We start from the raw sequence: 25,408 nt of genomic DNA, 5'->3' as shown, positions 1-25,408 counted from the left end.
AGTTGCACTAGTAGGCACTTAAGGAATTTTATTGAAAAATTATCGTCCTTAGGTTCAACGAATAATGTCAAACGATAGTTACATATTATTTAGAATACATGATTTTATGACAGAAAGTAAAATTAGACCCAAAAATCTTGAGTTTTCTTTGACAAACATTCAAAATCGCACGGGCGTCCCTTTTTTTATTTTTATCTTGTAGCAACGTATCTCTCCTTGGAGACGGTTATCATAAACCCAAGCGGAACTATCAAGTTCAAGCATCTAAGCACAGGTTTGTTAACTAAAAACCGTCATTATTGAAGCATATTCGCTCTCTTGGCTCGGTACGTAACTCAGCTGAGAGTCTTAAACACTTCTTCGTATGATTGCAAGTTAATGATATGGGGTCTTGAATTCAAAGTGTTCTAAGACAATATTGATATGATTTGCCTGTAAATGTTGCATCCTCTTACAACTCTCTAAAGGCAGCAACTGGTTTAAAGAAGGACGCCGTAGAAGAGGGGATAGAACAAAACCCAGTGATTTACTTTTCATTTCATAGAGGGTAGCACAAGGTTTATACGTGACGCGTGATCAATAACGGTAATAGGACCGGGTGGAGTCCAATTCAAAATGGTAACAGGACTTCGAGTCGTCTAAATGGTCTGAAATCATACTCGTGATTAACAAATCGGACTCCCGCCTCGCGGTCGTTCATTTTAGTTAATCATTCGTATGATTACAGAACGAATTGGAATGCACTTGGTCATATTACTATTATTAATAAAAACTATAGCAAAATTTGAGAAAGAAACTAGAAATTGGTAATACGTTTTTACCAAAATATTAACAACAGTTAACTCGGCGAAATGCGCGACAGTAGCACACGCGCATGACGCGCGCTGTTTACTAACCCAGGAATGACGTGTCAATTTTCCTATTACATTGTCCAATTACAAGCATATGACACATGCGCTTCCCTATTAATAATGGTAATAGGACTGAGTGGTGTCCAATTCGGTCTGTAATCATACGAGTGATTAACAAAATCGGACGACCGCAACGCGAGAGTCCGATTTATTCATCACGAGCATGATCACTGACAGAATTGGACGACAAGAAATCCTGTTACCAATTAAACATAACCATTTCAATTTCCGAAAAAACAAATACACCTAGTACAAATATCTCCAGTGGAGACAGTGTCTTTAGTTAAATATTCCTCTATTTTGGAAATTGCCTTGTTTCTTTGGATAAGTGGTTGTTGCTATGGTTATTGTGATCAATTCTGTGATTGGTGGATTTAGCTGAGTGGACCTAGTGTGATTGGCTACTTCAACTGTCCGATTAAAGGTGTCCGATTACAGCCAACTGTCCGATTACAACTGTACAGAATGATTAGTAAAAAATGAAGTACCCGATGCACCAATCATATTTGAGGAAATTGTAATAGTTATGATTAAAGCTCAAATCGGGCCGGTGATAACCAATTACGTTCGAGAATTTCTTATTGTTTGGATTACGCCCAAAATTAATACGTGACACGTAATTTTTACAGAAAGGCAAGGTAAGTCAAGATTTGAAGTTTTCCCCCCTGAATCCGTGACGCGTGAAAAACTATTTAAAACACACGTGACGCGTAAATTTTTTGAAAATTCGTGCGTGAAACGGAATCAGGACCCTCCTTTCCACGTCCTCCTTTAATACCCTCAGCATATAACTATATTGATATTAATAGACCGAGAAGGCTGTGTAAAGCCGGATTCATCTCGAACTGTTTATTTACTTACTCATGGCCGATGTAATTGCGTCAGTTTCGTTGCAATGACACCCCTGACGCGCACCAGTCTAGAAGACTAGAAACGAGTCAGCAGACCACGCTGCATGTCTGTTGTATGTCTTTGTTTATGGCTACCAGGCCAACTTAATGCATCCTTCAAACACACCCAACGCAATGCCTAACACTGATTACACCAGCGCTCCTTTTCTAGATCACCTTTATTTGTACCCTACAATTTCTTGTGAGTACAGAGTGGTACTCAAGTTTGAAAGCAATTTCAACCTTTTTTTAATGAAAGTTAAAATAACTTTTTATCCAAAATACATGTAAGCTGCATGATGAGAAAGTGCCTTCTATTGATCAGATACGAGAGATAACATTACTCTCTTTGAGTGGAGAGACCATGTACAAAGTAAAACAAACCAGTTAATTGTTGGACAAAAGAAACTTTTAGAGCGATTTTTTTTCGATACTTTGAACACCCACGACTTTCGTTTTAGATCATTAACAAACATCTCTTTGTATTCGAGTTTCAAATATGATCTTTAGGTTTGCACAACAATAACTCCATTTTGGTCGTTGCTAATTTAGGTTAACCTTTCTCCCTTGGGACTCTAGGTTCACATTTTGCCTGCCTCAAACAATAGCTAAGAGTGTTCTAGCACGTCTCTGAGTTAAGGGTTTATTTTGGTTGTACAACTTGTACAGTCTCATTCCAACAGTCTCGAATGCATATCCTCTTAAGGACTGAATTTTGTCTGAGGAGAAGACATGATTTCGTGATAACACAGCTCTGTCGTGAGGTTGCCTGTGTTTTCAGCTCCTCTTCTTAGTTCAAGTGAGTTAATGCATTATATGCGTATATCGTATTCAACACAGAGTTTGTCTATCTGTTAGAAAACGTTTAAAAGACGACTCACTTGTCTTGTAAATTTATTGGAGTAGCACTAAAGTGTTTTTCTCTGTCTTGTGTCCACCTTTTTCTTAGTATTTGGCATTAGTTACTGAGTCACACAATGTTTTTTCTGCGAATATCACTCTCAGATGTGCAGCTCCTGGAAGTAAAAATCTTCTCTAGTTCTTAGTTTTCTCTAATATTAACTTAATTTGTCAAGTTACAATTTTAAACATTCGTAAATATCAGTGCCTTTTTTGTATTCTATTAAAAGGATTTGCACTTGAATTGTCTGCTAAAAATAGCTCTAACAAAGTACAAAGACTGTTCTTCCATTAGAGAGTTTGTAATTAGTACAAGTTTTGTGTATGATGATCACAAATAACCGTGTCGAAAAAGTTTGCGTTTCTTGACAGTAGCTCCGTCTCGCTCCGATAACTCTTTCTCTCACATTAGTTGCGCAAGAAAATTAGTAATTACGGGCGCGAGACGTTTGATTATAGAATTTATCTCCTTATACCAAAGCTATTGTATTGTTAAATCTTAATGTATTGTGCTTGTCTTATCAAGTCAATCCGTGGTCTGTGCGCAGGCTCCGAGAGAAGCAGCCTACTTATACAGCTCAGAATGCTCTCAGTTGTTCTGCAGCTAAACTTTAATGTGGGACAAATCAGATCTTTGTTATTGCCTACGGATTTAACACTGCAATGCAATACTTTTATTTTGCTGCCGTCAGTTTTTATGACTGGTAAGATACGTATGGTATCACCGACATGTAAATCTTTAAACGTTGTTTAAACTATTAATCTTGTTTAGTTTCCCATATCACAGTCGTGTCATTAACAAACTCTTGTTAGTACAGATTATTAATTGATCAATAATTGAATTATGTTGACATATGTTCCTATCTTGTTTGACAGGGATTTCTATCGATGATTTGTACCTAGCTCCAGAGCACTCTAACAACTTTGCGTCCGAAAAGGTATGGAATGTCAGAACTATGAAGCGTCAGAACTATGAAAAAACTAGACAACTGCACGGTCTGTTAAGTTTAAAGCGCTGTTTCACTCAAAAGCCATCAAGGTTTTTACGGAAAGACCAAACTCACTGTAGCCAATACCGAGACTTGTTTGTATTTGATAGAAGCATGCCTCAACATTTATTCTGGTCTTTCAAGACTAAACTTTAGATCCGTCAAGTCTTTCAGGAATACCGTTTGAGACAAATTTTTATTTATGGTTTGGGTTCTTAGGGTTTAATTGTTAATATTGTGTTCGGTGAACGAAGATAGATATGTCTTTTAACTAGATAGAGAGCAAATTGTTCTGGTGGAGGACACAGAGTTTAGCGTTGCTTTTATTCTGGTAACAGTAAATTTCTGTGGACAAATTTAACAGTGCCTTCGAGGCAAAATTAATTTGGACGCCTATTCATTTACTAAAAGGTCATTCGAGAGGGATTTTTGGCAAATATCAGATACATATTTACCAAACCAGCGTGCAGTAATTAACGAGCTAGACCTCGTGTGAACAAAACTTTCGAAGGAAAAACTTGTCTTGCCAGTGAGTAATTGTAGAGTTAAAACAGTGTCACAGTCAGGAGGTTTCTCATCCGATTCAAAGGTGATTTAGTGCGATCTTCATTCGGCCATCGCCATATAACAGTTATTTCATTATCCGGTTGTATCTTCTTCATCAGATATCTTCCAAGGTAAGTAAGGTGAAAAATATTTTGAGTAGTCTTTCTCGAAAGTAGCAAACAAATGCTCTGTTTTTGGCCTGTTAACCGAAATTGGAAGAGTGTGTCAACTGAGGACATAAACTTGCGCATCAGTAGCACTTGTCTTTTGTTTTCTTCCTTTAATGTTGCCTTCATGTCTAAACTGAGGTGTTTGGTTGTGCTCGCTTCGACAATTTTTTTCTTTCTTTTCGTGATTTAAAGGAATATTGTATAAATTAAATTTCTTTCTTATTTTCAAACGAATGCAGCGAAATCACACAATTTTGCTGAATTTGGTACACAAGGTATTGTTAGAGTTGAGCAATCTTAAAGACTCACGTCCGGAGCGTTCGTGGCTTTTAAATTACACTTGCATGTCTAGACAAATCATTTTCGCTCACTAATCCTTGGTATCTGACTCTTCTTTAATAAATATTCCTTCAATATTATTGAATAGACAGAAAACGATAAGATTGCATCAGCTTCCGTGATTTCAATTTTCCTTTGCCTTCCAGTTCGTTTGAATTTCCCTTTAAGTTTTGTCTAACTGAACTATCAGTTATTAAACACAGCTGAAGTGCAGGTCCGGTTTTATCAGAGCGTATCGGCTATGGCTGATTATTATAGCAGTTAGTCGTCCTCATCAAATGCGATTACCTTTAAAGGAAAGAATATGATATGCAACACTGAAAGACATGTAAAATTTATGATACAATGAGCTATTTTCTGCTGCCATCTTGCCCGATGTCTGTACAGTATGCACAAGGTTTGTACAGAACTTTGGCTATAAGAAATAACCAGTAATTGACCTTGCAGATATTCAAAACGCCTGGAAAAGCTTTCAATAACTGATTTCTAGAAAAACTTTGTCAAGTTTCTAGGCTTATGAAAGCTGCTATTTGATTCAGAAAATTATGTTTGGCGTCACCTTGGACTTCAAAATGTGGCGAAGGAAATGCGGTTTGACACACATTCATTAAACTCAAAGGCGTATATTGCAAATGATCATACTAATGACTCATTTTTTTTTATGCTCAAGGTATGGGTTATCTTTGTTAGTTTTAAGAGCACTCAAGCCCTCTTTCCTGTCATCAATTGTGATTCAGTACATTTAAATGTAAGTCTATGGTAATAATTCAATAAGGCAGTTTTTTTTAGGTTTGGTTACGTTGAATAACCAAAAGATAAAATTGCGAGCAACTTAGTGATGAAGACATAGACTTTTTCTTTGTAACTACAAAAAAATCGTTGCATCGGTAAAAAGTTCTAACAATATTCAAAAATCATTTTTAAACTCCCAACGTTTCGGCCAAGATTTCTAGTCTTTATCAGGGAAAGCTTATATAGAAATTGAACAAAAAGCGCGAATGAAATAAAGAAACGCAAGTTTGAACAATTGTTATAATTAAGTCTTGTCCTGTAGCTCTAAACTGAAATAATCGTGTGGCAAGTGGATGCCATCGTGTCGACTGAGCGGATTCCTTCAAATGTTTATCTCTCGTGCTTCCAGAAGGCGTCTGGACCGCCAATTTCTTTTGTCTTGAAATCCCTTTCACGATGCGAATCAGTGACATGCACATAATTGTTAATCGCGGCTATTTCCATAATAATTTTAGGGTTGAGTATGTTGATATGCTTCTGACGTTCTGAAATTGTAGGTTTTTTAATCTCTACGATATATATCTGTGATCTTCTTAAAATGGCATGGACTTCGTAACATGCTTTGTAACTGGCCTTGCTTACATGCATGGTTTCACTCAAGCCAATAAGGTTCTCTTAGCGTGTTGAAGTAAGCAGTCGATGTACAAACTAAACTAGATGGATGCTTTTCAAAGAAATTAAATTTTGCAGCTTAACTTGTTTAGAAAAAGGTGTTTGGTTCATTGTACTCATCTTCAGTGCGTTGACGGATCATGGCTTTCTACTCTGACGTTACTGTCTGCCTTGCAAGCGAGTGAATGACGTCATCGAGGCACGAAACCATTACACATATTGTCTGCGAGTACTGTGGAATTCGTACTTCGTTAATACACAACATAACAGTACTCCATGATATCACAGTAGCTATTTGTAAAAAATATTACCTTATTCTTAGGTTCAGCTCAAGTTTTACCTCGCGGTGCCAACTTGTGCAATGTCGACTAGCCTTCTTCTAATTTGCTTTTTCACCTGAATATTTCGGCTCAGTAGCCAATCAGATGGCTAGAATTCTTTTGCGATTCGGTAAGAAAACTTTAATTATTGAAACCATGATCTTATTGTCCAAATTTACGCCGAACATTTGTGTAGATACCTTTAAACCCGTTTTTTTGAGTCTATGAATTTCCCTCATGATATTACTATGCTCTCTTCATCAACTAAATTCTAAAGGGGGTGGAGAGGGAAGGGGAATGAGGGGCTCTAGATTTCCATGATGCAGATGCCAGACAACTGTTTACCCGGTATTTACCTTTGATGGCGAAAAAGGAGCGAGTTTCAGTCCATCTCTGCATACCTGAGTTCACGTTTCTAGCTTTTATTTGGATCTATTTCCCATGTGCTTTAGAATTAATGACCGATCTTTTGTTCCAGTAGATCGCGCATTAAATTATCAATTTCTTTGTTCATTGAAAAGGATTATAGTGCGGTCAAACAATAGACAAGCATTTGCGAACACAAAGAAAGCCCAGCAGGCCTTAGGTAACAGTACTTAACATTCAAAACTAAAGAAACTCGAGCGTCTGAAAAGGACTCCTTCTAATATCTTCTATTACGAAAAAAAGCTGAGGATGTGCGCTCGAGCTCGACATGATTTATCGCGAATCACAGGTTTAAACTTCTGAAAGTCCTGGACCTCTTTCTTTGCGCAAGAAAACAAATCAATTTACAACTATCGCGAAGTTTAATTTGTTTGTCGTTTGACAAGTTTGCACACCGTGGTTTTGGAGTTTGAAATGTTTCAAGGCGATTTTCAGCAAGTTTGAACTCTTTTGAAGGTTCTTCGTTAGATTAACAGCTTGTTTGGTAAGTTGACGACAATCTTTTCTCCTTAACTCGTCTGTTTTTACCACGAAACAGGACTGACTTGTCTTCAAGCTCTATGTGATGTAATCTTATCAATCTCAAATGAAGTTTTAGTATCTGTTACCGACTTGTTGACGTTGTAAACATGATGTTTGTTTGGAGAGAAGTCAAGAAATCTTAACGGTACTCAGCCATTTCACAGTTTCGTTTTTTTCAATGGGTGTGTGTTGATAGATCGAGGTTTGTTTATAATGCGGTTTCTTGTATTCAAAATTGAGCTTAAGGATCACATCACGACTTCATGTCCACTGGGACATACGTTGCCTTCGACTTCTTTGACGAAATATGAATATATTTAACTACGAGCCCCAAAAGTGATCTTGGACGCGTGACTACCGTAAGCATTTTATATGAAATACTTCTTGCTACACGACATCTGTGATAGCTTTCTAAACCGGTCGCTTTAAATATGCCTGTGACCTTTCGTATGTCCATCAGTGATTTTATGTACAATAATAAGTGTTGCGTTCCCTTAAACAGTGTTTGGAGTTCTTGAACTTTCCTCTTTTATTTTCCATTTGTTTTGTTTATTAACTTGTTTATATTTTACTTCGAACCACTTCCGTTCTCCTCTCACGGTGAAATGACAAAACACTCCATAAAGAATTCTTAAAGTGTTAATCAGAACGAAAGTGGTTTGATTGCGGCTCTCTTGGTTTTCCGGTACTTGAACAGGATCAAATGAGAGAGGAACCGTGGCTGTTATCTTCTTTAGTTAAGTCTTTGAGAAAATTTTCCATCATAGGATATGTTTAATATGAGTAAAAGGATGCTCTGAAGTATGTTTTGGGTTCCATGTTGTAATTTCGTGTCGGTACGGTTAATGAATTAATTTTCGCACTAAAACACTTAAGCGTTATTAATTTGTTGAGATATTGTCCATCCTAAGAAACAATAAAGTTTCTTTGATGAGCGCTTTCAACCTGGCTCGGGATACAGAAATTGGTTGCATAATTTTATTCAATTCATTAGAAATAGGCAAACAAAAGAGTTTGATTTTGATTTTCAAGACCAAATTTTTCAAGACACCTCTCTCTGAAAATTCGTAGGATTGTTACAATTTGTGAGATTTTTTCAGTTAAAAAATTAAGGTTTGAAGTTGCCTCGCAATATTTTAACGACCTTCGGGCACAACTAGGCAATCATTTGCCTAAGTAGAAAAAATGGGAAACGTTACTGATTTAAAGCAAATGCAGTTTACATTCACTGAGTCTTAAGTCTTGATCGCGCATGCGTATTTTTTGCCTTTGGGTAGTTGCTTAAAAATAAGACTGATGGCTTAGGAAGGTGTAGAGACATGTAAGCACTTTAAATATACGCGACATGCCATCACTGATATAATTTACCCCGACTGCTGTATGTAACGCCTTCCTACGAATGAAATGAAAATATGCTAAAGCTTAACTATGCTACACTTGAACGGACACAAAATAAGAATTACATTAAGTAACCTAAGGGCGAAGATGGCATCTGCTCCGTAGGCGGAAAAAACAAAATAGATATTCTATCTCTTTTTTCAGACATGCATTTTCAGCCTGGCTGCCACATTGTGGTCAGCGGCTGACTGGCGGTTGACAGAGGCAGAAAAGCCGTTTTTAAGTTCAAAATTCCAAGAGCTGCTGGTATCCATGACAGACGATGCCCCGGATGCCAGACCGTGCTTATACGATGTACTAAAAGTAAGTTGAAAGCTTCGCTGTGTCCTGACCGTTGTGGTCACCTTTGTGGAGAGTGGAAAGAAGTTCTTGCCACTGACTTTGTATAAAAAGTTGCAAATTTGGAAGAAAATAATCTTTTTTTTCTTTTTTTTATGTGGCGAATGGAGTAAATAAACCAGCTAAATTGCAAGGCTGGCATAACGCTAAAGGGCAATTTTTTCATTACGTGTAATTGATACCTGAAATGAGTTGAAAGATTTAGAGGTGAACTGGTAAAGATGGGGAAAAATTTGTTTAACTGCAGGGACCGAATTCGCACAGGTGGTAGGGGGAGGGGGAGGGGCTGACATCAGTCAGATCAAAGTTGTGGGTTGATTGAACTGACGGTCAATCCAGCTTAAGAACAGGCTAGTGTTCTGGGGACATGTTACTGACAAAAAGAAAAAACACAATTGTTGAAGAGGGGTTCATTTAGTTGGCGTTAAGTAAAAAATTGTGGTCCAAACTTCCAGATCTAAGAGCATCGAATTAGAACAATTTTCTACGAGAACGTTATATTTACTAAAAAGAATTGCAGTGGGAATAGTTTTGAATTCAGGCCAAATTCCATTGTGCTCTCGTGTCAATGTTTTTAGACTTTTCTTTAATCTTTCATCCTCGCTTTCTTTCCAGACATGCGAGTCTTTACAGATCGAAAATGATATGACGTCACGGGAGAGATGTCAGGCTTTGCTATGGGAATACCAAGCTTCTGCAGCCATGGACAGCGATGACGTAAGTCACTTCACTCAGAATGTTGTGAGACTCCTTAAAAAGCTGTGAGGGAGGTGGGTCCCCACACAATTTCCTGCAACTTGGCTATTCGGAAAGCTGCAAACTCTAGAATATCAACAATAGGATCAGTGCCGTGAAAAAAAGAAAAAAAAAGTTGGTTTACGCTGTCTGAACCAATATTAAGTTATCTCTGGACGACAACAATTTGAAAAATGGCGGTTATTAATAGGAATAATAATGATGATCATTATTTCGCTATTCTTAATCCTTATTCAGTTTCAAATTTGGACTTTTTCAATACTAACTATTGACAGTAAGTTAACTTAGATGCAAATTAATTATCACTCGTTGTTCACAGTTGCTACCAAAAAAATTGGTAAAAAGCACTTGAAGAGTCAGTCACACGAAGCCATTTGATTAACTTACGGGCCCAGCCGAGTTAGTTGTGTTTAAGGCCCAAGACTTGTGAGATCGACAACAACAACATCTTAACTGTTTTTGTGTGTTTGGAAATATCATGTTAAGCACTTACTAAACTACATGAATTTTCCTGTTAGTGGGTAAATACGCATGAAAAACAATTAAAATGTCTGGAGCGTTTAATTTGGATCGCTTCGTTCACGACTTAATTCCTTCTACTAATCATTCGTTCCTTTGTTTCTCTGACGTCGGGCCCCTTTTATTAGAGATTAAAAGTCCATTTCCTCCAATGTATAACCTTGCCAATGCTTTTGGCCGCCTGTGTTTACATTATGTTGACCGCATAATTTAAGATGGAAATCCGTGAGTCCTCAGCTCCGTTTGCACACCGTTTTGGTCAGATGCAGTCCCAGAGAGATATACATAACATACGGTATAAGATTCGCCTTCGAGATGTCACGAATGCAAAAGTTGGAGTGTGCTGCAAATTACTTTCTATGGAGAGTTAAGCTGTTGAGAGCGATTATTGAAATCAAACATATACTTTGATATTGTGACATTCGAGATTGAGCGATGATCACTAAGCGAAGAGCTCTTTTCATAAACTAGGAAATGGAATGTAAATATTTGTGTTTCTCAAGTGCTAATTAACGATTGATATGATAATCAAGCTAATAGCTTCAGCCCGGAGTTACGGCTCACTTGTGTGATCACGATAGATTGTACAAGCCACTGTCCATACTTGACTCACGCGATGACACAGTCAAAGCTTATTGCACCCGTGACAACTGTGCGCACTTCAAAACAGTGTTATGATCGGCTTCAACACATTTTGGACCATCAGCTTCGCTTTGTAAGTACCTCGACCTTACACTCAATTGATACTTCGCAAACATCACTAAAAATTACTGCTCATTCGTACGCATAACATGTTTTTGAAATAGTGTCCTGCTGAGTTTATTTTACTTCTAAGAATACTGTAGGACCTGTATTGTTCAATGATTACTACCGTATTTGTAAACAGTTTATTCGAGTAAAATTTGTGTCCTCTCGATATACTATGCATCTTCTCGGCGACTTCAAACTGACTGGCGTTTGGATATTTACTTTTACTTTCCAGTTTTCTGTGATATAAATTTAATTCTTAAAATGCCATCGTTGTTCGCAGTATTACTAGCCAAACTGATATATCTTTTTACGGTAGCCTTTTTTTTCACTGGAGTTTTTAAAGTAGACACAACTTGAATCTGGCATTTCCTCGAACAAAAATTGATTCTCCACTGAAATTTACTCCCTAAATAACTCGAATCCTCGATAACTTGATATGACTTCTCACCCCTCAGGTCCGCTTTTTCTCAACAATATTACATTCAATAACTCGAACCCTTTTGGATACAAATTTAGCTCAGGTATTAGACAGAGTCACTGTTGCTAACTGTTGTTTTCCCCAATTATACAATTAGCTTGTTATGGATTACTGAGGTGCTATAAAAATCAGTTCATCTTAAATTGTTTGTTACAACAAAACTTACGAGTGGAGTTGTCTCTCTACAACTCGCACCACTAAGGGAAATGAGGTCCAAGGTATTGAGGGTTCGAGATATTATACGATTGTAAGATGTGATTGAAACTTTGGGGAAATAGTGTTTTCCTTTATTGTTCAATTACTCGGCAATTACTCTGTTGAATCACGTTAAACTCGAAGATGGAGTTAAAAACCGTGCGTTTTTCTTTTTCAAAACACAGCAACAGGTCTGAAAAGAATACTATATTTCCGCTTTGAAAGAAATTTAATGTTTGTGTTTCACTTAGTTGTAGCCATAAGCATATATGACGATATGAAGCGATAGTTTACAAGTTATTCTTGCACTGATTTCCCCCTTGTTCTCTGTCACTGTTGTTTTTTTTTTGTATTTGTTCTCAATATTATGTCCACCATACAATTTCAGAAAAATTCAACATGGCCATTTTGTAAAGATCCGAAACTAGGTAGCCGTCTTTTAGACGTGAATGGTAGCCGGAAAATGGAAGTGCGTCACTAATTTTAAGTCCGGTTGCCGTGCGCCTCTAAAAAAAGTCGTGCGTAAGTTCCTTACTTACGATTCCTGCCGGTTGCTCTTAGAGTGCGAAACTTTTTCTCACGCCACTATCTGCTAGCATGTCATTCGATCATCCTCATTTATCAGCCACTTCAGAAGAAGTATTTATACGAATTCAACCATTTGTACGAAACCACCAAGTTCATATGGGAACATAATTACCCAGCCGAAAACGGAACTTTTCAAAGATCCTCTTTAACGAGGATAATTTAAAACCGCCACCTTGCGTTTTAATGTGGACGGAGAACGCTTTGAACACGAAATTTTTCGGATACACTGATTTCACTATTCCGAAGGCTTTGAATGGGATCATTTGAGTACCGTTCTCCAATGATATAATTAAGCGATTCTGCGGCGCAATTGATCGTTAGAGTCTGGCGGGAAAACATTTTGTTCTCTTTCCTGTTTGGAAGGAAAAAATTGTTGCATTTTCACTGAGGAAACGTTGTGTTAACGGGGCCTAAGGGCATACGGTTATTGTTGATATTACATCCACGCGGCAGTTAATCATTTGCATAACATTGTGTTCTTTCGTGCGAGAGTTTTGACAAATGATCATCTAGTTATCCATGATGCGTCGCTAAGGGTTTCCGGTGGAGGGCAGTTCAAAAGCTTACGAGATTCTGCGGTAAAATAGTTTGTTCTTGAAATTTAAACTCAATTCCTACGAATCGACGATTTGTTCTTTCTCCAGACCACCAAGAGGAAGACAGTGGAAGGGGAAAAGAAGCATCATGACACACTGATGGGATCCATCTCCGTGGCCGCTTCATTCAAAGGGTTTCTCAAACAAGTGAGTAACTTTAATCTTCGATCTCTGATCGTAACCCTTGCTATAGAGGAATCATACAACACAGCTGGCCAGAGCCAGGGACTCAACCAAACCTTCAGTTAGAAGATCTAGTGTGTCTTTTCTTAGTGAAAACACAGCCACAAATCAAACAAGGATGACCTGGTTTGCGATCTTTATAATTGACACTTCCATACATATTTACTCCGTCGATGGTCAGTTTTAGCCCTTTGCGACCCTTTGGCGTTTTATCATGCAGGAACTATCCTAGCTAAATAGGTTTAGTGAAAAAATGACGATGTTTTGGGTTGTTTTACGTGGGACTCTCACCTACTGAGAAACTAAATGAAATAGATTCATTATTCAACCCCTGCGAGAATTTCAAGTATCCTTTATTGTTTTGACAGTAAGAACAAATAAAACAGGTGATAAACCATGCAAGCTCCTAGGCTGGAAACAGCGGGTGACCATTTCTGAATAACTTCCAGAATAAGAATACTCTGACCTCATTTGTTTGGGAAACTTTTCCTTTCCTCTCAAAATGTTTTAAAACATACGATAGAGGAAGAATATTTTTATGTCATATTGTTGTTTGATGTCAACAAATCTTTCAGTTATGTTTGTTTAATTTTACAATCCCCGGACCTTTTTCGCGTAATTGTGGCTTAAATTCAAATGAGCTTACATGTCAAAACATCCTCAGATCTCTGATGAAGACATGCTGTTCCATGCAAGTGACTAAGTACAAGGTGTAAAAGTTATGATATATTTCTGGCAAAATGAGGTTTTCAGTTTTTTGGATACTATCATTTTACGAATGCTATGGAAGAGTGAAGTTTCTGAAATGATTTCGAGTGGGTTTTGAGCTATACGTTTGAGTTTGTCGGCCAGAAGGTAAGCTTGTCGTGTTAGCTTTAGATGAAATGTCGTCTTGGAAATTCATCGCTTTGGTTAGGAGTTATCATCCGGTTATGGAATGTTTCGAAATGACTGAATAAGTCTAATATTTGCCTCAGTAAATGAACTTTTCCTACGTATATCTTATCTATTTAGATGGGAAGAAACGATGATACGATTTAATATTTCTCAAAATAAGCGTTTTCTTGGCGATGTCTTGTTGATCGCTTGTTTGATTAAAAAGTGTATGCAAAGATAGCTAGCGATTTGAGATGAGGTTTACAGAAGTTTATCTGATTATTTTATCAAACCGGCACCATACAAACGACTCATCCACGACATTAACATTACAAACGAACCGAACAGAACGACCTAACTTCACTAACGGATCCAAACCGACCAATCACGACTGACCTACGCCACTTGAGTCTTACAGCCAATAACATCACGGCAAAACTGACCAATCAGTGTACACAAACCGGACTAAATACATTCGACTGACAACAACCTTTCACTTGACTCTGATGATGACTTCCGCCTAGGTTGTCGAAACGTCAGTCACCACTACCGACAACAGTCCTTCTCAGGACTACACTCACCTGGACGATCAAACTACACTATTTATCTGATTATGTCGCTTTGTATCCCCCATAATTTCTTTGAAGAACAATTTTCTGACACCTGTAACGATCTTCATGGTCAATATTTGCTCAAGGATGGTTCCTTTTTTCATAACCTAAAAGTCATATCGCTGAAGAAAGCTGTATGTTCTTGCCGTTCACCCTTCAATAAACACAATATTTTTATTTCAAGTGGATACATTTAGTGATTTTAGTGATGGGAATCTGTTTTTTTTCTTTTTTTTTTTGTCAGACAACAAAACCGCAAGAACGAAATCCTTTTGTAAAGACTCAAAATAATGGAGAATCGTTCCGTAACCTCGATGGCGGAAATTCTGGAGATAAAAGAAACGAAACAATTCCTAAACCAGAAGAAATGAAAGCGGAAAAAACTAAAGTCATTGTAAACTCACCAATGTCAGAAGCCACCTCCAGTAACTCATTGAACAGCGAAAAGGATCGACTTGCGTCTGATTCATTAAACGAGAGGTCATCAGACACTGGTAATGACATCAGTGATCAGGATCGCACGAGAGACCGAAAGCGAGGCCATTCCTTGACAGAAGACGAAAAACAACAACTCTTGTCTCTTTTAGCATCGACAAAGTTAAACAAAGGCCCATTTTATACTGGAGAAAACGATAAAAAAAGTGATGAAATAATTAAGTCTGTAGAGGATCAGTCAACCAAGCCACCGTCACCTTCCTTATTTGCTTATCCACACTACGGCCAAACTGAGAGTCAGATGATGTTCAACCCTATCATACCCGCCGGTCGTTCTGCTTCTCCGAGCGTACACTCTGATGTAAGCGAAAATCAGATTCCTTCCGTAGCCACTCCTACCTTTGTGCCCATCGCTGTCCCTATTCCCAGCGTAGCTCCTGTACCAATGCCCCCTTACTGGTACGTGCCTCAGGGAGGGATGATGTCCTTTCCTCACCCAGCGATGTCCCCGGTGCCTTTTCATCCAGTTGACTCTTCAGTAACTTCCAATCAGTCAGCGGTGTCAACAGATAGTGACGTCAGCAACTTATCTGACGTGGATCCTCGACCAAAGAACAAAAACTGCGCCACACCAAAGTCTGATAAATCCGAAGGTTTAAAGGCAGATACACAAAAGAATAACAAGGGATGTAAACAAAACAAACAAGATAACAAGGCATCCAAACTTCCTCGTCCCATCTGGCAGAGGCCTGTTCCCAAGAGCAGGACAACCTCAGAGGAACTGGAATCGAACGCCAAAGTTGTTCGACGAAGGGTACCGTTTAACGATGGATTCAATGAGGGTAGTGAGGGGACGAAACCAGTGCGTGCAAGAACTCCATCTCCATCCCTTGGGAGACGAGCGGCTCCTCAGGAAGTCAATCCTCCTCGCTCTCAAACGCCTCCAGTGTATTGGACTAGAGATGGAGTGGACATGTCACCCCGTAATAAACCTCGAGCACGTGCATCAACAGGCTCTTTTCCAAACCGTCCCCCAAGTCCATCTAGCTTACTAGATGGACGTAGGAGGTCAAGTTCAGCTACTCTAGGATCAATAACTAACAGTCCAGTGCAAGGACGTAAGAATCAAGGAAGTAGGCCATCTAGTCCCGCCGGATCGCGATCTAATAGCCCCGTTTCAATGCTTGTGTCGAAGTTTGAGCAAATGTCTCAGGAGTCTGCAGATAGCTCTCCGCGCGTTCGCTCAAACTCCGTGACGTCCATGATTTCAAGGTTTGGTTCCTCGTCCTTAGTGCCTGAGGATCGTCTTGCCAAAGGGCAGTTTAAGCCACACAATTCTACAACACCCAAGCAGCCAGCTTCGAAGACTGGTCCTTTTCGTCCGTCGTCGGTTCGTAGCAAAGTTCACTCTGCCTCAGATATTGAAACGTCAATTCTGCGATCGGATAATTCTATTTTATCACAAGAAACGGGCAAGGGAAGCGACGCATCAAAGGACGAGTCATCAACCCGTCACCCTGGCAACCCACGTGAAGTACAGCGTAGTGGGTCAGACCCAGGCTCTACCGACAGCCGAGAACGTCGCGTCTCATCTTCTCACTGTATGCTCCAGGAAGAGAAAGAATCAACTTCAGAAAAATGTCATGATTCAAGGACAAGGCTATTGGAAAACATTAGAAAATGGACGTCTCAGGAGAATATTTTAAGAGACTGCAGTTCATCTGAGGCTCCGGAAGACAACGCTCAAGAACGTTTAGCATCTGGTCTCTCTCTATTTAGCGATTATTGTACTAAAAGAGATCAAGGTGATCAAAAAGGCAATCCTAAGGCACGGCTTCAAGGAAGTTCCCCTGGGAAATCGAAGTCATCCACTTATTCTGGGAGATCGTCATCCAGTAATGATCTCAGGAATGACTATATTATCAAATCAGGAAACGTAACGCACAATTTATCAAAACCCTGGCAGGACAAAGACAGTTCTTTAAACGGGATTTCCATAAAATCGTCTCTAGATTCAGAGCCTGTGCGTGAGAAAGGTTCCCCACGATTAAGACCGAGGGACCTTTGTTTATCACCAGAGAGAGATTCTTCTGTCCCATTTTGCGATGTCAGGAGTCCTAACGATCTCCTCTGGTCTCCAAGATCTGATACTCATCAGTTTGAGATCCCTGTGGACTTGGCAATTTTAGACGCCACAACCCCCATCGTTTCCAGTCCACCAGCTTCTGTGGGTGGACTCGATTGGACGTATGGTGGAGTAGATGGAAATGTTATTTCTCCTCCTTATCCTCTTAGTCCAGGATCATTGAAGGATTTCAAGCCATCAAATTATTTCACAAGTGTTACATTCAAATGTGGAGAGATGGAACCTGAGAGAGATACAAACTGTATTCTTAAAAGACCATCTCGTGACACAACAGAATATGTCAGCTCTGATTGCGTCTCTAACGGGAGAGACCCAACAGGCAATTATGTGAGGAGATTCGAAAGAAAAATTCTTCGCAGTACTGGTGATTTGGAGACTGAGGTATTTGCATCTAATTCGACCTCCGTTCAAAAGAGTTGTTATCCAACGGAAAATTCTAGCTTCAAAAAGGAAATAAACGATAATCCACGCCCTATTCCAAACTCACCACTTCCTTCGAAATCAGAAAGCTCGTCAATTATCGCACATGTAAATGGGAATCCTAAAACTCCAAGAACGAGATCAAGAATCGATCAGGTTGTGAGATCGAGACATCCATCCGGTGACTGTCCGCCTGGAAAAGATATAGCCGCTGTTTCGAAGAATCCTTCCTCACCAATGACTCTTAAGAAAATCATGTCGAATCCTCTATCTCAAGACGCAAGTACACCGCAACGTAGGATTTCAACGTCGAAACGAAATTCATTACCCTCTTCGCAACCAATCAACCTTTCACCAGGCCGCGATCGTTCGAGCCCGGTGGAAAACCGCACAATCACGAAGAGCTCATCGCATACTTATTTATCACAAAAACATCAGAAGGTCTTTAAAAGTTCTCCGCAAAATAATCCATCGGTGCGTCAATCATCGGGAGATTTGTCAAAGAGTTCCCCCAAAGAAGGAAATCTTGGTAAAAGCAGTCCTTATTCTAAACCAATGCCGTCAAATAATCCTAGCCCAAATGTGGAAGAGAGCAAGAGTAGAGGTTGTTCTTCAACAACTGCAAAACCTGGGAATCCAAGCCCATCAAAAGAAAGACATGGTGCAAAGGGACACTCTTCGAACCCCCACGCCAAAGCCAGTAAAACTGTTAACTCCACAGCCACTTCTGCTGATCCGTCAGAATCAAACCCAGTTAGGTACCCATATACGAGAAGAGGGAGCTTGCCTGCAGGGGGCAGTTCTACCATCAAACCTTCTCCAAAAACGACCAGCAATCCTACTTCTCCACTTCATGCAAAGCCACCAAAAGCGCAAATTGAGTTCTTTGGTGCTGCAGGAGCAGACAACCCACGTGGTGGGATTAATCCTCGAGATTCAAACAGAAGACACGAAAATTTAAAAGACACTCACCAAAACCCAGGGCCAAGAAGTCAGAGTGACTTCGAAAGCAATGCTGATTCCTCTAAAGCGCCATCTCAATGTGCAAAGTCATCCTCAACATCTGGATTCTCTTCTTATGAGCTCGCTTCAGAACAAAGCTCTAACTCGATGGGTAAAACTGAAGAATCGGAAGTATTTTATATACCTCGCTCTGATGAAACTCTCCTTAAAAGTGACACACCATCGAGTAAAGGCAGTAAGCGATTTCCAAGTAACTCGTCATCTGACAGTGGATTAAACTTGTCTGATCCCGACGAGTCACGAGGAAGCATCGGAAAAGGCCAAAAAAATTATAGGGCAAGGTCACCTCCCTCGTCCCCAACTACACTCTCTCCTTCCCATTCACCTTCTCCGACATCTCCGAAGTTTCCTATAGGACACAATATTTTTTATGATCCAAAAGATCACAAACCTCCTCTACCTTCATCAGAGGGAGGACTGCTGAGTGTTTCACAAAACGATCCGACGATGTTGGCTTTTCTATCTAACAGTATTCAACAGGAAAATGTCTCTAATCCCTTTAAGGCTTCGGTAGGAAAGTCCGAGGAATCTCCGAACAAACCGACGCGAAGTGACAATGATAACTTCAAACATCTTAAAAGTGACATGTCGAAAATAACGGATGGAAGTTCTCTAAACTCTGATGAGAAAACTAACGTTTATCCTGAAAAACCAAAGGAAGGATCTGCTGCTGCGAAACTTGCAACCGATGGTAGAATGATGAAGTCCACCGCAAAAGAGTTTGAGTTGGCCTCCACACCACCTCCAGACATTTTGGGAAGACCTGCTAGTAAAAGCCCTCCATCTTCGTCAAGAGTTGATTCTAAAGAGCTGCTAGGTCAACTGGTTAAGAAAGTGCTAAACTCAGCTGCTGCTAAGCAAGGGTCCTCTCCAAACACATCATTCGCTGAATCAGCGGCAAAAGAAAGTGGCAAAGGAAAGAGGGTCACTTTGACTAATGAGACAACAGATGCTAAACAAAAAGAGAAAATAGGTAGTCAAGGGAAAAATCCAACGTTAAATAGCTCTAAGCATAAGCCAGGGCTGTCTGATACTGAAAAAGCTTCAAAGATAAAGGAAACAGGACTTATGAATTCGAGTGAAACTTCTTCAATACGAAATCCAGACGAAATCACACCTACAGGAACACTGCGATCGCATCTTGGCACCTTAAGTGAAACACCGATTTCCCCAAATAATGCTTCAATACTTGAGAGTTCTTCGCACAAGGTACGTCAACCATCTGCTATCGATTGCAGTTATTGTAAATTCTAGCATGCAAATTATAGAATTATACAGTTTCAACAATACCCCAGTTCTTTAACGTTGACACACTAGCTACAATTCCTAATCGGCGTCATTCCTAAGCCTTTTTGGGTGAGGAGGTATAGTACTATTTCCATTGGACTGAAGGTTTAATTGGCCCCACACATTCAAACGTCCTTGCCGTTAAAACACGAAACCCTCTATCTGTCCAAGATTAGCAGCGAACTTCTCTCGTAAGTGTCTGTCCTCACATGCGCATGTATCTACCAAATATTTAAATTCGCAGTACAAGTGGAAACAGCTCTGTCAAGCCATCACAAAAATCTTTAATCGTTGTATTTGAACTGTGTCATCAACAGGAACAATCGTTGCCAGGTGCAAAGGGTGTACTCTCTACGATCATCGACATGATACACGACGAATTTGCGTTTGATGGCTACTTGGACGATGGAGTCGAAGATGTCAATATGGGTGAGTAACTGAAAAATCTTTTGGCGTTTCAGTGTCTGTTACGTTGTGAAGTGTTAATTATCTTTTTTTCTTGTAATGGGGTGTGACCTAAGGTTAATTTCCCGTTGTATGTAAAAGGAAGGAAGGGAATTAAGACATTTCAAGAGGTAAATGAATATTTCCGGTTTTTAAAACGATCTTTCTTGTTCTGGCGTAAAGAACTTGTACTTTTATGAAGCTATTAAGAGCTGTCCTTTTTTTAGCCCTAACATAGATGAACCCCTCCAATTAATGTTAAAACGTTCACGTTGTGTTGATTATGGTTGTTTTAAACAATTTGAAGACATAAAACCTTCCACCTCATAAAATGCAATGCATTTCCAAGCGCCCTGTGTTTGTTTTTCGCTGTTTAGATAGTGTCTTTTGTTTTTCGGACTTTTGTATTCACTTAGCCTACGTCATCTTTAGTCATAAAGAGAAGACCATTAACCGTGTTTCTAAAAAAGTGATCAATACAATCGTACTATTTGTTTTCTGGGAATCTATCCTTACGTGAGGGTATCTCGTTGAGGCTGTTTTGAGGGGACTTACATTGAATCGTCAATAGACTCTGTCCTCACTTTGCGCCAGTCTAAATTCGGAACGCGTTATTCACCCCACGTTTTCTGTTAATTAACGCCCTCCTCGGCCAATGCTTGTAAGCTAGTTTACAATAAGACTGCCAATTAGCACCAAATGGGCTCTAAGTCAAGGAATAAAAAGACATTCAATTAACTCGGGCACGTACCAACAAATTTCTTGTTTGAAAAGAATTTTCAACGAGGACTTTTTAATAAAAGAGAACATATCTGTGAACTTATGGCCGAAAGGACTTACAGGTATTGTCATCAAGAAGAGCAAAGTGTAAGAATCCTTTTTTCGAACGACACAAAATCAACTGTTGTCCATATATGTAAAACATTTTCAGGTGTAGGCGAACTTGCCTTTGCATTTTATCAATTTTTACGTTTTGGGGCTAAATGAAGGCCACTGAATTGTTGGAGAGCCATTGTAACAGTTTATCTGTTGTCGAGCTAATGCTAACTACTGCCAATCTTCTTATCAAATAGCGCGGAAAATTTGTCTGTTCGACCGAGCATCGTCCCCAGAGACTCTTAACTCAGAAAATTAATTACCGTCACAATAACGAATTCAACGTTTGACGTAAATATTGTTTTACAATCTGGAACTAGGTGACACTCAATTGAAACGTCGGCAGAACATAAAATATTTTAGGCAATATTGAGAGTTACCCCACATTTGTGCAGTGGTTAACAAACAAGTACTTGTTTCTTGTTTTCTTCAGCTTTTCGATTACATTTGGCTTTGCGCCATAGTTCTTTTTATATATAATACTATAATACCACATATTATAGTGTCTTTTTATGCAAAGACTCCTAGTTTCAACTTGATTTGTTCTTGGCATAATGTCCAACACGACACAATCAAAAATGGCGACGATAGTCGATGGTAATATCAGATAAACATGTATACCGGGCAATATGTTATCGATAAGATTTACGTGTGATTTAACAGGAAGTTTAAGTGCGTTTATTTGACCTTGTCTCTTTATTTGCAGCTGAGTACGTTTTATCTTTGGCTGGAATGAGCGAGGAAAACTTTAAAGAGGCCATTACGGATCAGTACAGTGACTTGTACTGGGATGAAGACCTTTTACACGAGATGTACGAGGCGGTCACCGAGGGACAACAGACTAGAAGGTTGGAAAATCTTAATTTAATTATGTGCAGCCTTAATGAAGCATTTTTTAAGGTTGAGTGGCAAAGCCTGCCTCGTGTAATCACTAACATACCGAACTGCAAGCTTCCATAAGAATGTGGCGCGGACGTCCTGTTAGTGGCTGTGATCTTATGTTTTACAATGAAATGCATGTAACAAAACTAGTAAAAACAGAACTTATATCTATCTTTACTAATTATAATCCTTTTCCATCGCATATCAAAACTTTTCCTGAGCCCACAAAAGAGTTTGTCTTCTGAAGAGAAAGGCCAAGTCCGTATACTTTCTCTATAGGAACCCGTATCTCAAAATACAGAAACACAGCTTCGATAAAACTAATCCACATAATACTAAGCGATCAAACTATGCTTAAGCAGGTGTTTTAAACAGCTGTCACTCTAAGGTGGTAATTATGAAAGCTCAATTATGTGAAAGCTCGCTGCCTGTGGTCATCGTTTCTCGCCAGCCTGTGAACGAGAACAGTTTTCGTTTTTTTTTTGATTAAAATAATCCCTTGTAGCTAAAATGGATGGATGTGGGATGGCGTTACAACGCATAAGTAGAGTTTTATTAAGTTATTCATTTGATTCGGTGAACTCCTTGCTGTACTCTCGGTAGTCTGACATGAAAAGGTGTGCTATGGAAATAAGAGTTGGTCAGCGGTGCTTACAGCAATATGACGTCACTGGTTTGTGTAGTTTTACTGAAGAGCGCCATAATCATAGCAGGGGTTTTATAACGCTTTGTTCTTTCTTTCAAAAACTAGGTCCACGTTGCAGTTTTCAGAGAGCACTGTCAGTGATATCAGCCCTCCTGAGTCCATCAGTCTGTCACGTGAAGAATCTTACCTCAGTTTAGAACCTTTGTATTTCAACTCCATCTCCAGAAGCAGCAGTGAGAGGAGTGGGACTGGGGCAAGGGACATCCTCATATCTCCAATGGGGGAAGCTACCGAATTTTTACCCATTAAAGTTATTGCCCCTGAAATGCAAGCTGACATCCAGGAATTGTTGACGCCAATTTTTGAGGATTATCATAGAGTTATGGTGAGAGACTGTGACTGCAGTTTTTATGTTCATTGAACGTAGCATTTTTCTCTCAATGTTAGAAGGCTCAATTGGAATTCGCACTCGTACTAAAATAACACAAGTCCGATCAATGGGAGTCTTTCTGAATGTAATCATCGAATGAACTAGCTTGATGTGCCCCAATAAATAATTCATCGATCTTCCAAATACCAGTTTTCTTTGGTTTTAACGATGAGGAGAGAATAATTGAAGCTGAAGGCTAGGATTGTCAGTGTTCTCCATTCTCCACATTTGTAGCCATCGTAGGCCATAATGACGGAGAAACCTCTGAATTACTTTCTATGAAAGGTGCCAGCTTTACTCAAGCAATCATGACTGTTTTAAAGTTTAAGTCTCGTTAAAAAATAGATTCTGTATTGCCGTGTGTTTGTTTTTACTACATTTTGACCAGGCTCACGGCAACAACGAATCTATTTGTTTAATTTAATAGAAAAAAAACCAAATGTTGTTAATGGTGAAGTCATCTATGCGCCTGTCCTCCAATAGACCATTATTAAGAACCAATCAAAACGCGAGCTTGATTCAGCCCATCATATAATGTCGTGTGGGTATACAGTTTAAAAGAAATTTGTAAATAACCGTTGTCTTGCTAAGCACAGTCTCATAAAGTTAAACGTTTGGTGATTTTTTTCAATCAGGGAGTGAAGCTGATATCGAGCGTGGAAGGGCTTACAGAAAAATTAGGCACGAAAATTGTGGTAAGACATAAAAAGTAACATACAAGATAATCAATTCAAGAAGTAAGCATAATTTCTTCAGCCAATTAGCTTGATTAGATTTTTCATCAAGAATAAATAAATACACTAAATATCTCGCAGGAAATCTCTCAGCAGTTGATGTTGGAACGAAGAGCCAAGAAAAAGAGCATGAACTCTTACAACAAGATGGCGGAAGTAGAGAACAAAAAAGGTCCGTTTCACTCTTTACACCCTTACATCACTAGGCATATTTTTCATACTGTCCTCCATACATTTCTTAAGGTGCTGACGAGGAGAATTTGTTTAATAATCAATAACTTCTTAAGTTGGTGATCATTTCCTTTATTCTCATGACCTTAATGCTTGATTCAGGGGTCATATTGTAGGAAGAAATTAGCTGCTGGTCACTCTTAAGGGTCAAAGGGTTAAACTTCACACGAGCCTTAAAGCTCGTTCTAACCATCGCTGGGGTGCTTCACGCAAATTTTTTTTTCTATTTTTATAGACAGTGAACACAATTAAAGCGTTCTACGAGCAATTCACCCTCCCGTAGTGCTTCTATGTATATATAAATAGCTTAATGAAGTGTTAATGGGTGTATCCTTTTTCAGATGTGAAAGATCTCGCGTCTAAACTAGTGAATGAAATCGAGGAGAGCGATAAGAAGATTATATACTTGAAAAACGTTCAACGACAGTTGAGGGTGAGTGTGCAGCGTATGTTTGCGGTAGAATCTCAAATTGGTCGCCGAGATCAGATACTTTGATCAGAAAATAGGATGACTTTCCTTTCAAAAAGGAAACATCTTGTTAACTCCTTATACAAATGTTTATTTTCCGCAGAATGTGTACGCTGAACGCTTTGGGCTGGACACCTCTTTGCTGTATTCTTTTCTTGTCAGGTAAACTGCAGTCATTCTCGTATCAAGGTTTTCAATCAATCATGTCAATCAACGTCAGTTGAAGTCATCGCACCTACTCCTCCCCTAGCCCAACAGCAGTCAACCGCTAACATGTTAAGGTTAATGTTGGGTTAGGTGAGGGGTACATGCGCAGTTACTCAGATACTGATATTAATTTGTCTCTTTCTTTTTGTAGTTACAACACTTCCTGCGTGACGTTGGTATCGGAGTTGAACAACAGCTTTTTAAACTTTTCCCCGATTTGGAATCAGAGGGGAAGCGAAAGTATAGAGATTCTGGACGAATCCCTCAGTGGACCATCGCTTCAATCAGGCACCAAACTGGGTTTATTCTCTTACCTCTTTGACAGGTTAATTCAACTGAATTAAGTCCGATTTCCCCTCTCCCCGTCACTTCTTTTCTTGACACGTTAGCGCACAAATAAATGAAGATAACACCCTTAAACCAGATAGAAAGTTTGTCCCCTCTTAGTTTTAGTGAACGTTAGATTCAAACG

At 39.2% G+C, this 25,408-nt stretch overlaps 1 protein-coding gene across 4 annotated transcripts in view; it reads left to right on the top strand.

The window, feature by feature from the left end:
- Positions 1-25,408, top strand: part of LOC131786269 (mucin-12) — a 31,144-nt gene that overhangs the window by 1,193 nt on the left and 4,543 nt on the right. Inside the window, exons 3-16 of one of the 4 annotated variants that reach the window (XM_066171848.1) lie at positions 203-274; positions 3,578-3,639; positions 8,960-9,118; positions 9,770-9,871; positions 13,085-13,183; positions 14,951-19,939; positions 20,335-20,446; positions 22,044-22,185; positions 22,971-23,250; positions 23,931-23,990; positions 24,111-24,201; positions 24,602-24,693; positions 24,833-24,891; positions 25,088-25,261. In XM_066171848.1, coding sequence (XP_066027945.1) covers positions 203-274; positions 3,578-3,639; positions 8,960-9,118; positions 9,770-9,871; positions 13,085-13,183; positions 14,951-19,939; positions 20,335-20,446; positions 22,044-22,185; positions 22,971-23,250; positions 23,931-23,990; positions 24,111-24,201; positions 24,602-24,693; positions 24,833-24,891; positions 25,088-25,261 — 6,493 coding nt within the window. Of the gene's footprint in view, positions 1-202; positions 275-3,577; positions 3,640-7,214; positions 7,380-8,959; positions 9,119-9,769; positions 9,925-11,032; positions 11,145-13,084; positions 13,184-14,950; positions 19,940-20,334; positions 20,447-22,043; positions 22,186-22,970; positions 23,251-23,930; positions 23,991-24,110; positions 24,202-24,601; positions 24,694-24,832; positions 24,892-25,087; positions 25,262-25,408 lie in introns of those variants that run through there. The other 3 variants (XM_066171852.1, XM_066171857.1, XM_059103298.2) reach the window with 3 other exon arrangements.

Source organism: Pocillopora verrucosa, chromosome 1 (assembly GCF_036669915.1).
Source record: "Pocillopora verrucosa isolate sample1 chromosome 1, ASM3666991v2, whole genome shotgun sequence".
NCBI classification, from domain to species: Eukaryota; Metazoa; Cnidaria; class Anthozoa; order Scleractinia; family Pocilloporidae; genus Pocillopora; species Pocillopora verrucosa.
This window is presented reverse-complemented; position numbering and strand designations above follow the sequence as displayed.